At 42.8% G+C, this 13,622-nt stretch overlaps 2 protein-coding genes across 2 annotated transcripts; one reads left to right on the plus strand and one right to left on the minus strand.

The window, feature by feature from the left end:
• Nucleotides 1-690: 690 nt before the first annotated feature.
• On the minus strand, nucleotides 691-6,171 carry spata18 (spermatogenesis associated 18; the record flags this gene model as incomplete). The annotated part of the gene is made up of 12 exons (XM_083648212.1): nucleotides 691-747; nucleotides 1,121-1,192; nucleotides 1,323-1,446; nucleotides 1,874-2,049; nucleotides 2,169-2,327; nucleotides 3,303-3,534; nucleotides 3,677-3,811; nucleotides 3,923-4,018; nucleotides 4,183-4,301; nucleotides 4,548-4,663; nucleotides 4,823-4,928; nucleotides 6,085-6,171. The coding sequence occupies 12 exons, from the start codon at nucleotides 6,169-6,171 to the stop codon at nucleotides 691-693; spliced, it is 1,479 nt and encodes a 492-aa protein (XP_083504338.1).
• A 1,037-nt stretch (nucleotides 6,172-7,208) lies between these two features.
• sgcb (sarcoglycan, beta (dystrophin-associated glycoprotein)) lies at nucleotides 7,209-11,727 on the plus strand. The gene is made up of 6 exons (XM_083648402.1): nucleotides 7,209-7,231; nucleotides 8,633-8,842; nucleotides 8,957-9,142; nucleotides 9,509-9,700; nucleotides 9,848-9,979; nucleotides 10,183-11,727. Exons 1-6 carry the CDS (start codon nucleotides 7,217-7,219, stop codon nucleotides 10,381-10,383), a joined length of 936 nt encoding a protein of 311 aa, XP_083504528.1. The 5' UTR covers nucleotides 7,209-7,216; the 3' UTR covers nucleotides 10,384-11,727.
• Nucleotides 11,728-13,622: the final 1,895 nt, after the last annotated feature.

The following is a 13,622-nucleotide window of genomic DNA, read 5'->3' on the forward strand; positions in this document are numbered from 1 at the left end:
TTCTGAAAGCACACCGGGTCTTACTTGCGTCTCAAAACAATTCTCAAAATATAAAACCACAGCACCAAATAAAATCACATAAAAGAAATCACAGCAACCGATCACATAAAAAAAACTGCTGCGGCCAATATCAGTCACTCAAGTATTTGTGGAGTTGAAGTTGTTGCTGATCATTAGCACCATTATTTTCTACAGCAAGTCGACAAAGCGGGCATTACTTTTGGTGATATGTAAAGAGAGAGAGAAAGGCCTCTAAGGGATAAATACACAATATAGTTCCTATAATTAGCTACAGTGACACCTATCAGACTAAGAAAGTGCTACTGTTGCAGGTTCAGTTTTCCTCTGACAAATTACTTGAACTCTCTGTTGATCACTGAAATACTTGCTGTAAACTAATCCTACACTAAATATAGTAAACTAAGAGAACTGTTGCCAGACTACTATGCTCCATCCATGATGGACTGATCTATTTGACTACTGGATCCCATCAAACTGCCCTGCCACAATGTAAACTCTGAACAGCCTCTGGTGCTGCTGGGATCTTAAATGCTTTATTTAGTGGGAAAGGGACAAGCAAAGACGTAATCCAGTAGAAGACATCAGACATGAAATTAAGACTTTGTTTCAACAACATGAAATAGAGGTGTAGATTGTTGTCCTGTTGTCCCATAGCTGGGTGGCCTGGGTTTACAGCCAGCTCGCTGTGAGGCGTCCGGGAGACAGGCTTCTGTTGCTGTTAAATGCCTGAAAACACGACATAGAGAAAAGAGACAGGAAAAAAATAAATGTTGGAAATATTTCCAGAAACTAAATTCAAAGTAAGCATGCTTACAATTAAATAAAACTGAGGTTTTGTAGTACTTACCCTGAGGACCATGGGGCGTTAATGCATGTTATTTGGTTGGAAAGAAAGATACGATTCTCTAAATTAACTCTGTATTTCATGAGGATTAAAGCTGAGCCATGTTGTTCAACCCAACACAAGGATGTGATCCCTTCTGCTACCAAAACCACAATTTGTCATCTATCCTGCTGTGTGGTTGGTTTGAATGTTAAAAATCATAGATGTGAAAATGATAATAAATAATTGATCATAAAAAAAATCATAGAGACTTACAAGAGTGCGAGTCGGGCTGACAGAGCGGGAACGCATTGGGCTGGTGCTCCTGCTCCGGCTTCTACTCCTCCACTGGAGAAACACCACATAGTGTAAAACTCTCCATCTAACACTCATTGTTCTCTATAACAATGATCATGCAATATCTATAATATAATATTAGATTGTGATCATATTTTTGAAAAGGCAGGACTGTCTGTACCAGACCGCCTCTTCGGGTCACAGCCTCGCCCTTCACTATCACACCGTCTCCTTCTATCAGCGCGGGCCACACATGGTGCACCACCAGAGGAGCAGTGAACTCAGAGTCATAGCTCCGGCGATACCTGGGAGACAGAAAGGGAGGGGGAGACGATGAGGGAGAGAATGTGTGTTTGGTTATGTGTGTGTCAGTGTTATCCATGTGTTGAGGGTGACACCCAGTGGCAGGGATAGGAAATGAATATCTAAAGCAGGAGTATCTTTTTTTTCTGAAATGTAACCTGAGTGGCAGGCCACAGTTCATAGCATGCTGTTGTACGTTGATTGTTTGGAAATGTTGCACATAAAGATGATCTTAGGTCTTACGTAATCATGTTTTTCAATATGCCTTGTTATAAGCAATATCTCAAAATCACTCTTCGGATATAATACAGTAAAATTGACCAAATAGAACATAATAGCATTACTCTCTGTAACCTCTTATAGGAGGGACAAAACAGGCTAAATTTTGCCCCTGGGTCGTGGATTGGGAAACAGGTGCACAGGACTGACTTGCTGTCATTGTAGAGTTCTCCATCACTGGCAAAGGCCAGGTCAAGAGGCGGCTCCAGTGTCTGCATAGCAAAGGCCACCCTGCATGTCTCCCTGATCAAGGTGCTGATGACGACAAAGTCCACCTCCGGTGGGAACGAGATCCGCGGGTTCACATTCATGACATTGATCACATCCTGAGGAGATATCACAATGCACCATTTAGATGTACATATATTCCCTTGTTCAACGCTAAAGTACATAACTTTGGCCCCTTGTTTGCTATAAGACACTTCAGAGCAGAAAAGAGACCTACATTGACGCTGGCCTGAACATCATAGAGATCCAGGTTTCTGACAATGTAGTCCACAGCCGCCTCCTCCAGACTTTCTGGTCCAAGGTGGGATGGGGACAACGTCTTCCTCACGCGCAGCTTGAACTGACGGTAAGCTAGCTTCGCTGCCTGAAAGGCTTCCTGAGGAATGAAAACATGCTTACAAGAGGTGGAGCCATGACAAACGCTCTTCATTGTTTTGAAGGAAAGCTGAGGCTAAGCCATGTAATGCAATAGATCAGTGGTTCCCAAACTGTGGTCCGCGGGGCTCCAACTGGTGGCCAGAGTGTTGTATTTTATTTTTTATTTTTTACAAACAACAGTTTTTACATAATACACATTAACCCTGATGAGTATTCTTGGGACGATTTTCGGAAGTATTGCGATACTTGATACTTGATTTTGAGCATTTAATTTCAGAGGCTGTAGCCGGCTCAGTTTTAAAGCCAGAGTGAAATTTCAGTGATCATATGAAACTAGAAGGCCTAAGTGGCATTTAGTGGTACCAACCATGTCATGCTAGCTTGTCGGGAAGATGGCTAAAATAATTCTCAAAATTTAAGCTCAATTTTGGCAAGGGAATTTTTTTTCTTCAAAGGGGTACCTTCACAGCCTAATGTTGGCAGGTTTGTCTGTGTGTGTGTGTGTGTGTGTGTGTGTGTGTGTGTGTGTGTGTGTGTGTGTGTGTGTGTGTGCGCGTGTAAACGGCGTTGTGTAGGTGGTACTTGCAGCAACCCATGTTAAGGGCTTGTCCAGGGGTGGATTCGAACTGCCGACCCTCGGCTTAGGAGACCGACATGTTAACCGCAACGCCAAGAGAGTTAGCTCCCTTGGCGGAGCTGATTAACATGCCTTTATACCTGGGGAGTGAGTTTAACCAATCCACTCGCTACCACTCGGGACTCACGAGGAATCCGCGCTGATTCAACTCGGTTACACGTGTGTACGTGCGTGTCCATTTTGAACCAGGTGCCTTATGGTGTAATTGAGCCTTTCTGATGCTATTGCGTGTTTAAATAAAAACAGCAAATATTATTTTATGAGGCGAAAATGTTGGTATCCACAGTGGAATGTGTACGTCTCTACAGTTTGCAGTGGAATAACAAAAAGTCAAACCATGACAGCGATGAAGATGATTTTCTGGACCATCTCTAGGTCATCAATGTAGCGTCGCAGCAGGCTCTGGGCCTCCAGGCGCTCCACAGCATACAGGTCACTGAAGCGTGATACCAGGCGTGCGTGGCGGGAGGAGTTGGTCAGCTGGGCTCTGGTGGGGGACTCACTCCTAAGGGGGCTGGAAGGGCGGCTGCGCCTGGGCAAGGGGCTGGGAGAACGACTTCTCACCAACCTGAGGGGGGGAGGGTCACAAAAAATACATCACTTCACTGATTTCTTTTTGTTTTAATCAAGTCCCCCCCCCACCCCCCAGTGTGTGTGTGTGTGTGTGTGTGTGTGTGTGTGTGTGTGTGTGCGTGCACACAGGCGCCCACCTCTCTTGCAGCATGGCCTTCTCTGTGGTCAAGAAGGAGACTTCATCTCTCAGCAAACGAATCTGCCGCTCATAGTCATCAAGAGTATCCAGCTTCCGCTTATAAATCTCCACCTGCTCATGTGCGACATGCAAACTGAAACACACACACACACACACACACACACACACTTAGTAACAGAAGAGGATGTACTGTATAATGCTACTTAAAATGAATATGATGGAAGTATTTCACTATATCACTCACTCTGATTTTAGCTGCAATATTTCATCTTCCATGGCCAGCAGAGTGGTTGCTGACTTGCTCTTTGTGTCATCCAGTTCTATATGAGCATCAACCAATCTGTTATGACAAAGATACAAAAAAAAAAACATTTACCATTTACCAACATCTGTATTATTGTGTCATTTTAATTCAACACATTGTTTAAACTGAATCTGTGAGTTGTCATGACTGAACAGTTTGGGGTTTTGTAGACATGTTGACTCATCTGCAGCATCACTCACTCTGCTTTGACAGAGTCCAGCTGCAGGCGAGTGGAGCACAACTGAGTCTCCAGCTTCTGCATGTCACTGTCATGGCAGACCGAGAGCTCCCGGATCTTCCTGTCCTTTTGCGCCGAATCCTGGTAACAGATTGCCATGACACCATGTGACCATGAGGAATAGAATAGAATAGAATAGAATAGAATAACTTGAATTGAATCATTTAGTATGAACATTTGTGGTTATTTATGTGCCATGCCTAAACAAAGTCTTCCCTTTATTTGAAGTATATTCATGGAACATTTAAAGTTATTAATCTATGTCTAACAACACTTGCTATAGGATAAGCTTAAAATAACTATAAGCCTAATAACAGATGATGTCACCTGGATGAGTTGCAGACTGGTGTCATCAGTGACCGAGGGCCTTGTCATTGAGAAGCAGGTTCCCAGCCAAGGCAGCAGGCGCGTTTTGAGAGTGTCCACTCCAGCATAGTGTCCACCTGCTCAGACATGACAACAGTTTGCTGTGAATAGTTCCAGCATAGTGTCCACCTGCTCAGACATGAAAACAGTTTGCTGTGAATAGTTCCTGTGAGTGAGGATTCTGCGTGTGTAAGTAGCTTCGTAAAAGGAAAAAGTGCTGTATTGTAAAAGTGCACCTTGAGCAGCCGTGAGGTTGAGGATGGTGAACAGTTGGCCCTGGATCTTGGCAGTTAGCTCGATCAAGTCACAACATCTGTTCAGATTCTGGTCACAGGAAATCACCTGGGAGGGTGACATCAAAAGCATGAAAATGCAAATTGGTGTGTGTGTGTGTGTGTGTGTGTGTGTGTGTGTGTGTGTGTGTGTGTGTGTGTGTGTGTGTGTGTGTGTGTGTGTGTGTGTCGCCATTCCAATTCCAAGCATTGACATAACACCCCCAATCTACAATCACCATGATGGTACACTGTGTTTGAAACTCTTTTACCCACTTTTTTACACATCTTTGTTGACATTTGTTGGCTGTTTATTTGATTTAAGACATTTTGAAGCTGTAAAAGGTTTGCTTAGTATTTGTAACTTAACTACCACAGTAAAACAGATCAATATTTTAAGTTGTGGAAGCCCAATTGGAGGGTTAAGGAAGGTCCAAAGGGCATGTTTTCTTCAAATGCTCAAACTAGTGTCCTCTCTGGCTCAAATCAATGCTTTCTTTCATCTTCAAAATCGTGTGTTCTTGACAATAATCCGTTTAGCAGACAGGTGGCGGCAGAGTGGAAGAGTCAGAAAGTGTCCGAGCGAAGCAGGAAGTTTCCTTTGCTTACTTTCGTCTTATTAAATAAATCCTACCTGTTACGAAATTGGTACACATATCTGTGAATTTAGTAAACAAATGGGCTCTTAGGATAGTGGTCTCTGATGTCAATCATGAGTATTTTTTTAGATTGCCTGTTATTAGCATCATTCTACTTCCGGTGTAGCGGACAAGAGCTATCATACGCGGGAAGAAGAGGATGTGAACTATCTTGATAATTCAGTGCTGGATCTTTGGTCTTCTTACCGTAGCCATGGCGACCGGCGTCCATAGCAACCAAACTCAGTCGGGAAATCAATGTAATCTAAACAAGTGCATTCCTTTGCTATCAACTTAAATTGTATTTTCATTAATTCAGACATTTCCAAATCACTGCATGTGCTTGTAGCCATAACTCAAACAATAAATGAGTCAAAATACCCATGTTTAGGAGAGACAGTTGGAGTAAACAAAATCATATCTAATTTTCATGCAGGCTGAAACTCAGAATTCCAGTCTACATTCTAGTCTAAAATTGCAATTAAGGCTACAATTTGAGACATTAATTTTCAGGGTGGCCAAGGCCGATAATTAGCGGTAAGTGGTTTGGTCAGATTTAGGTCAGTGATGATTTATTTATGAACTTACATGATAGTCTTTGTGCCAGCTCTCAAGTTTGTCTTGTAAAACACTGAAGGACGATGTATTCACCAGTCTCCTTAAAGTGTCGGCCATGTTCTCCACTAACTAACCCTCCGAGGGTTAAAATGCTCCAGTACAACTGTGCCAGGTTTTTTTTATCTGGTAACTAGGAGAGCATGCAATAAAAATTCCTGTCCACGTCTTCCTCTACCCTCGACGCAGATGCCAAGCACAGCCTGTTGTGGCAACCAAGTTAGGACGAGTAGGCGTGCAACCAAAATCACACTGCTTCAAATAATGATGGTTAAAATAGGTACACAATTCAGTCAGTCCGTCTTCTGCAGGCTCCCACAGGAATGAGGCTACATGATGCGATTGTAATGTCATACTGTCAAACGACACCGGGCCCGCAGTGTCAAGTGGGCCAGCAACAGGTTCATGTTGTTGTTTCCAGCCGAGTAGCTTTGTTGGTAGCAAGCAGGTTCATGTTGTTTCCAGCCGAGTAGCTTTGTTGGTAGCAAGCAATCACTATCAGGTCAAATAACAACTCTCTGAATTGTGATAAGAACTTGGGGGGGAAGGAAAGCAAAAAAAAGACAAATATTTTACACACGCGTGCGCACACGCACACGCACACACGCACACACACACACACACACACACACACACACACACAATCACACACACACACACACACACACACACACACACACACACACACACACACACACACACACACACACACACACACACACACACACACACACACACACACACACACACACACACACCAAGTACGCTTTAGGCCCCGCCTGAAAGTTTATGTATGGAAAATATGAATGGACATGCATGTTTTTCTATTTTTGGATCTTCCTGCCATTGGTTGGCTGAACTTGGAATGGACCACTATGTGTTTTCGTGGGAATGCAGGTCGTTTGAACAAGCTCAGTGTACAGAAAAATACAGAAAATAAATTCTCCCAATATTTCGTATATTTTCTTTCTATAAAGCATGATCCACGCAATAGCGCTGATCACATAAGCTATTTCCTCTGAGGCAGCGTGAAGTGGTTTCGCCCGCTGTCTCATTCCTCCAGCCAGGCAAGCAGTCAAACGCAAGTAGGAGAGGGAGGGTCAACATGGCGTCGGAGCAGGTCCGTTATGCACAATATTCTGTTGTTATTCTTACATTTTACTGCTTTTGTTTCCATAAGAGGGCTTGCTGTATTCCCTAGACTTACTTGTAATAAGAAAAAGAAACGTATTGGACTCTTGTTAGCCGTAGTAGGGTAATAAATGCGACGATGGCCTTCGCTCTGCAATTTCATGGAAAAAAGATACAGCAACGTTTATTTTCGGCTATCTGACTGACAATACAATAATTTGCTACAAATAGTAACGTTATATAAACGGTATACTACGTAGTCGAGTTAGATTTTTTTTTTTTTTTTGCTTCCGAAATAACTGAGTGCCATTTATTTTTAGTTATGGCCATAGACAGACAGGCAGACGCTATACAGACACAAGCCTGGATGGATGTTGTGTTGAAAGGTATTCGGAGATATGACTGGTTAAGTGGTGGCCTCGTTCCGCAAAAGTTAATTATTATGCACAGCATTAATCACTTCAAAGGTAATGAGGCGACTCACCAGGAGCAGTGATCCGTTACACCAGTGGTTCTCAACGTGGGGTCCACCACCACCAGGGGTCCTTGAGGGGGTTCCAGGGGGTCCCCAGGCCCAGCAAATTGATGAATTGTTTAACTTCATAATGATTAAATTGACAATAAGTTAACACACTTAGAGAATGTAGAAGAATGACTGTTTTTGACTCTCTGCATACGGATAGAATTCTGGAGTCTGGACAACATCATCCAACAATACAAATATTCAAAATCTCATCAAATTGGGGTCGGTGGCCCTGATGTGTGCTAATGGAGGGTCCTTGATATCAAAAAGGTTTACTGCGTTACTAGACCACAACCATACTTTAACTTTACTTTTCTGTTATGTTCCAAATGTGGCGGTTGTATCCTACCTTCAGAAATCCAGATAACTCAGTTCCTTCTCCTGCGAATAATCAGAGAACCCACTCAGTGTTGATGTCCAAATGCTGTCATCCTTGTGTTCAGTAAAATCATATAGTGTGGATACCACCACCCAGAGAAAGTCAACTTCACTGCTGCCATTTCTTATCTGAGTGAGCTTAGTGTGAAAAGACAATTGTCTAATTTTGAGGAAAATGTATGGTATGGTGGTGTAATATCGATTTTTTTTATTCTACTTCAGTCTGATATGTGGGTGACTGATTACATAAGAAATTAGCTATGGTTTATTGGCAAAGATAATGTCAATAATGACATACTGAAATTGAGTAATAATGGTAATCCCTGAAGTTGAAATTGTATGTACTGGGGAAAGTTGTGGTATTATCGTAACGCACCTGTGTGTAGGCCCTAACACTGGTGTTGTTGGGTGTATTACTGTAACGCACCAGTGTGTAGGTCCTAACACTGGTGTTGTTGGATGTATCTGAGACATTGTTTTGCCTTCTAGGAGAGTTCCAATGGGCCAGTGAAGAAGTCCATGCGGGAGAAGGCTATAGAAAGGCGCAGCGTCAACAAGGAACACAACAGCAACTTCAAAGCAGGTTATGTACCCATAGAAGAAGAGCGCCTTCACAAGACAGGGCTGAGAGGACGCAAGGGAAACATGGCTGTGTGTATCATCGTCGTCCTCTTCCTCCTCGCCCTCATTAACCTCATTGTGAGTAGTACTACATGCCTGAATGCACTTGTCCATAAGGGATTGATCAAATTGTATTGTTTTCATGGTTCAGATTTGCCTCTAAGAGTCAGTAAGAGCTTTGCCATCTCTCAGATCACTCTGGTGATATGGACGGTGATCCGAATCGGGCCGAACGGCTGCGACAGTATGGAGTTCCATGAGTCGGGGCTGCTGCGCTTCAAGCAGAAGGCGGACATGGGCATCGTTCACCCGCTGCATAAGAGCACTGTGGGAGGCCGGAAGGACCAGGACCTGATCATCACCGGCAACAACAACCCAGTGAGAAAGAGCAGAACACACTTATACCCAGCAAACTCAAAACCTGCAAACCTATCGATCATAAATGACACGTTGATTGATTGGATAACACACACTTATCATAAATTATTATTAGTAATAATAATAATCATAGCTTTATTTATATACTGTAGCACTTTTTGAAACAAAGGAAAAACAAGGAAAAAAGTTAACGGAAATATATGTTGACAAATAATAGTTAAAACCAATAGAAACTAATGTTGGCAATGGTCCTAAGTTTGAGGAAGCATGACTAGTCAACACCTGGCTATCAAAAGAAAAGTTTGAATCAAAGATAACGCCCAAACTTCTCAACTCTTGTTTTTGATCTCATGTGTGTTGTTCCAGGTCATATTCCAGCAAGGCACCACCAAGCTGAGTGTAGAGAAGGACAAGACCTCGATCGTCAGTGATTTCGGGATAACCTTCACCGACCCGCGCACGCAGACCACCTATTTCAGCACAGACTTCGAAAACCACGAGTTCCATTTGCCCAAAGGAGTCAAAACGCTCAGCGTCAAAAAAGCTTCCACAGAAAGGGTATGCGTCTTGCTCATAATAACTGTATTATGACCACAGCAAAACAGTAGCCACTCATGAATTGTCTGTGTTATACAACCCATGCACTAAACTGGCATAACTGCTATTCAAGGAGTTGGAAAATGGAATATTTCTGTCCATTTTCAGATCACCAGTAATGCCTCAATGGACCTGACCATTAAAGGGGACAGCAAGGCCATCATTCGCGGCAACGAGGGCGTCAACATCATGGGCCGGACTGTGGAGTTCAAAATGGGCGGAGACATTATGCTTAAGGCTGTAAGTATTGGATGTACATGGCCAGTTGACTGTATAGTATGATTTGATGTATGGTACTGGGTTCACAGTAGGATGAGCTAAATGGGACACCACCATTGTTGTTGTCTTATCCAATTCTGGCTTTAGAAACTCATTCTAACATAAAGCTGATGATGATGACAAACATGGCAGGATTGATGGATGAAGTGTTTTTCTCTCTGCAGGAGAACAGCATTATCCTCAATGGTTCGGTCATGTTCAATACCTCACGCATCCCCAACTCCTCAGGCGACGTGTATTTGGACGACGGCTCGGAGAGGTACAAGCTGTGCATGTGTGCAGACGGCACTCTGTTCCGTGTCCAGGTGAAGCACGCCAACATGGGCTGCCAGACGTCAGACAACCCATGCGGAGTAGCTCACTGAGAGAATGGAAACTGATCGGCTGTTAAATCAGCATCCACTGAAGTCAGATTTTAAATCAGCCTCCACTGAAGTCAGATGAACCACTTGCAAATTAAAACCATGGACGTCCTTCATGACTCACACATAACGATGCCTCTGCAATAACCCTTGCAAGTCAAATTTCTTTTTTTTTGCCAGTTGTTTGCCAAACAAGGATTATGTTATGAATAATTTTCACTTGGCCAAAGATACAAGTATATATATATATATATATATATATACACACACATATATATATGTGTGTGTGTGTGTGTGTGTGTGTGTGTGTGTGTGTGTGTGTGTGTGTGTGTGTGTGTGTGTGTGTGTGTGTGTAAGTGCTGCCTTAAGTATTTTCAGTGTTCATTAGGTTTTGCTGACTGCATCTCAACATCTCAAATACATGATATTGCCTTCGCAGCACTTTACACTCCTATATTTCTTATTTTACTGTGCTTTACAGTTTAAACTGCCCATCGCAGTTTACTAGCTACAGTAGTTACTTTTTTGCCTTACCGTCCAGTATTATTAATACATAAACCCTGTAGGGGAAGTGCTCTAGAATTTTATTTACTCTTGTTCGTTGTTTCTGGCAGCTGTGTTTGATATTTTCCCCATCATCAGGCACTGATAGGCCTACAAGTGTGAGGCACTATAATGATTATTATTTAATAATAGTTGCTGAGATGCACAGAATTTGGGACACATTGTAATTAAAAGGAAATATTTTAAGCCAATCGGTATTACAAATGGCATGTCTAGAGTAGATCTCTTTACACGTAGCCATGGACTATCCATTATGCACGTGCCAATGGATTTACAAGGGATGATATTGAAATATTTAAATTTTGTTCCAAAAAAGATATACCTTTTTTACATTGAATTATAACATTATGTGGAAAAACAGAATGAGGGTGCTTGCACTAAGTTACACTACAGATTAATGCAATTCTCTTTTTAAATGTTGATGTTCATGAAGGTAATGTTTCAATCATATCATTGGTTCGAAGCCTATATTATTGAGTGGTATGAGTTTTGTGCAATATAGTATAGAAGTTTGAAATTGTACTTGTTTTGCCTTGGATTGTCTTGTCTGTTTCATAACATCCAGTAATTGCGTTTAAATGTTGCAAATAGTGTCCTGACATGAAGGAATCATTCTCAAAACATTACAGACTTGATGCCTGTTGTGAAGGAACAGACTGAGTGTGTTTGATCAACGAAGCAGACATTTTATTCTCTGAAAGTAAAAATGGCAATGGCCCATATTTAAAAAGCTGTCTGGGATTTCAATGCCATGTTTGTTTCAATAAAGAAATATAAGTTTGATGAATGTCTGTCTTATGGTCAAAGTTAGACTACAGTACTAATATATGAGACATTTAGGGTTAGATCATATCCATAACTGTCTAGTGTTTACACCACAATTTTAAATCCTACATATACTTGAATAGCATGCTTCCTATCTGCTGTTTTCTCATCTATTAGAAAGTGCAGCCAGTGCATGGTTCTCTTTCTCATAATCTTTTCCAGGATTCCAGTTATCTAGCAAGTATGAGGAAAACAATAACAGTAAGACATTAACTAGCCATGTGAATGATTGAAGGGATAACCATAACATTTAATGACATCTTTGGGTATGTCATGTGTTTGACTGAACATAACTCCAGATGCTCACTCCAGACTTTGATCAGAAACAGGAGACAAAGTCGAAGTTGTTTCATCAGGGTTGGAGAAGAGCGAGGCACAAGTATACATTTCAGCTTGGTTTAAAGGGACACACGGGTAAGTTTGAGGTTTTTTAGTAAATTAATTATTTGTACTACTGTAAGTGATGGTTTAGTTTTAAACTTTAACTGGAGTGTCGTGTAGTTACGTGTGAGGTGTTTTGTCAGCATGTTTTGGTACTTTCAGTGTAGAGTGTTCAAAGTCCATCTTGCATGTACTGTATCCCAACTCTCATTCATGATGTATCTGTCCTCACTGGGCAGGTTGTGATGGCAGTGACACAGGGGCCGTTCTTGGCCGCTGTGCTGCTCCTCGTCTCCCACGGGCTCCAGTGCTCCCCTCCCCTGCCTGGCTGTCCTGCACCCTGTGTCTGTGACAGATCTCCCCTGTTGGACTGCTCCTCCTCTGGCCTCTCCTTGGCACCGCAACACATCCAAGCCACCACCACTGAGCTGGACTTGTCTCATAACCTCCTAAGCTCCATGACACTCCAGCGGCCACATCACAAGCTCAGGAGCGTACGGCTGGGAAACAACAGCATCACACACTTGTCTCTCTGCATAGAGAGAACCTTGGGAAACCAATATGTCGGAGGCAAACATCCACATCGCTGGAGACCGTGGAGCAGACATGGATGTGTGTCTTGGGCCCCTGCCCTGCAGCTGCTATCTGTTGAGAGGAATCAGCTTGTTCAACTTCCAGAGGGTGAGTCACACACACCCACAGATAAAACATTATCCCAGCACATGTACAGCACAGTCAGTCTTCTTATTGGCCAGTGGACTCGACATGGTGAATTGTGTAATTTTGTTGCTACATATAATATATAGATCAGGTGCTACTGCTATCTGTGCATGAGAGCACACTGTGGTACTGTAGAATCCTCACACATTCACATTAGCTCACACTCAAACCCTTCCTCTCCTACAGTCCGTCCTGAACAAGTATAGGTCCACTTCATGGTGTTTCCCAAATGCTGACTCCCAGAAGTCAATAAATATGGTTTGAAGCCCATTATCTTCTATGATAGCAGAATAAGTCTGTGGACCAGGCGCGGACTGCATAATCGGGCACGTCGGGCAAATGCCCGGTGGCCTGGCCTGGCCTGGCCTGAATTGTTTTTTTTTTGTTTTTTTTGGTGCCCGCAGTCAGGCCACTCACTGAACAGCAGGCCAGGCGCCGCCTACTGGTTTACTAGTGGTTTTATTACTTTATTCAGGGTTAAAGTGGGTGCATCTCATTGTAAAATTGGACTCGGCCTAAATTGGGCTTCAAACGGCCCAAATTGGGCTTCAAACAGCCCAAATCTGGCTTCAAACGACCCAAATTGGGCTTCAAACGGCCCAAATCTGGCTTCAAATGGCCCAAATTGGGCTTCAAACGGCTCAAATTGGGCTTCAAATGGCCCAAATTTTTCACGCGTCGGCCCATATCGGCCTGGCCTGCTTGGTATCTAATGCCCGGCCTGAATTATGATCCCAGTCCGCCCCTGCTGT

This window comes from Poromitra crassiceps (assembly GCF_964638095.1).
Source record: "Poromitra crassiceps genome assembly, chromosome: 12".
In the NCBI taxonomy this organism is placed as follows: domain Eukaryota; kingdom Metazoa; phylum Chordata; class Actinopteri; order Beryciformes; family Melamphaidae; genus Poromitra; species Poromitra crassiceps.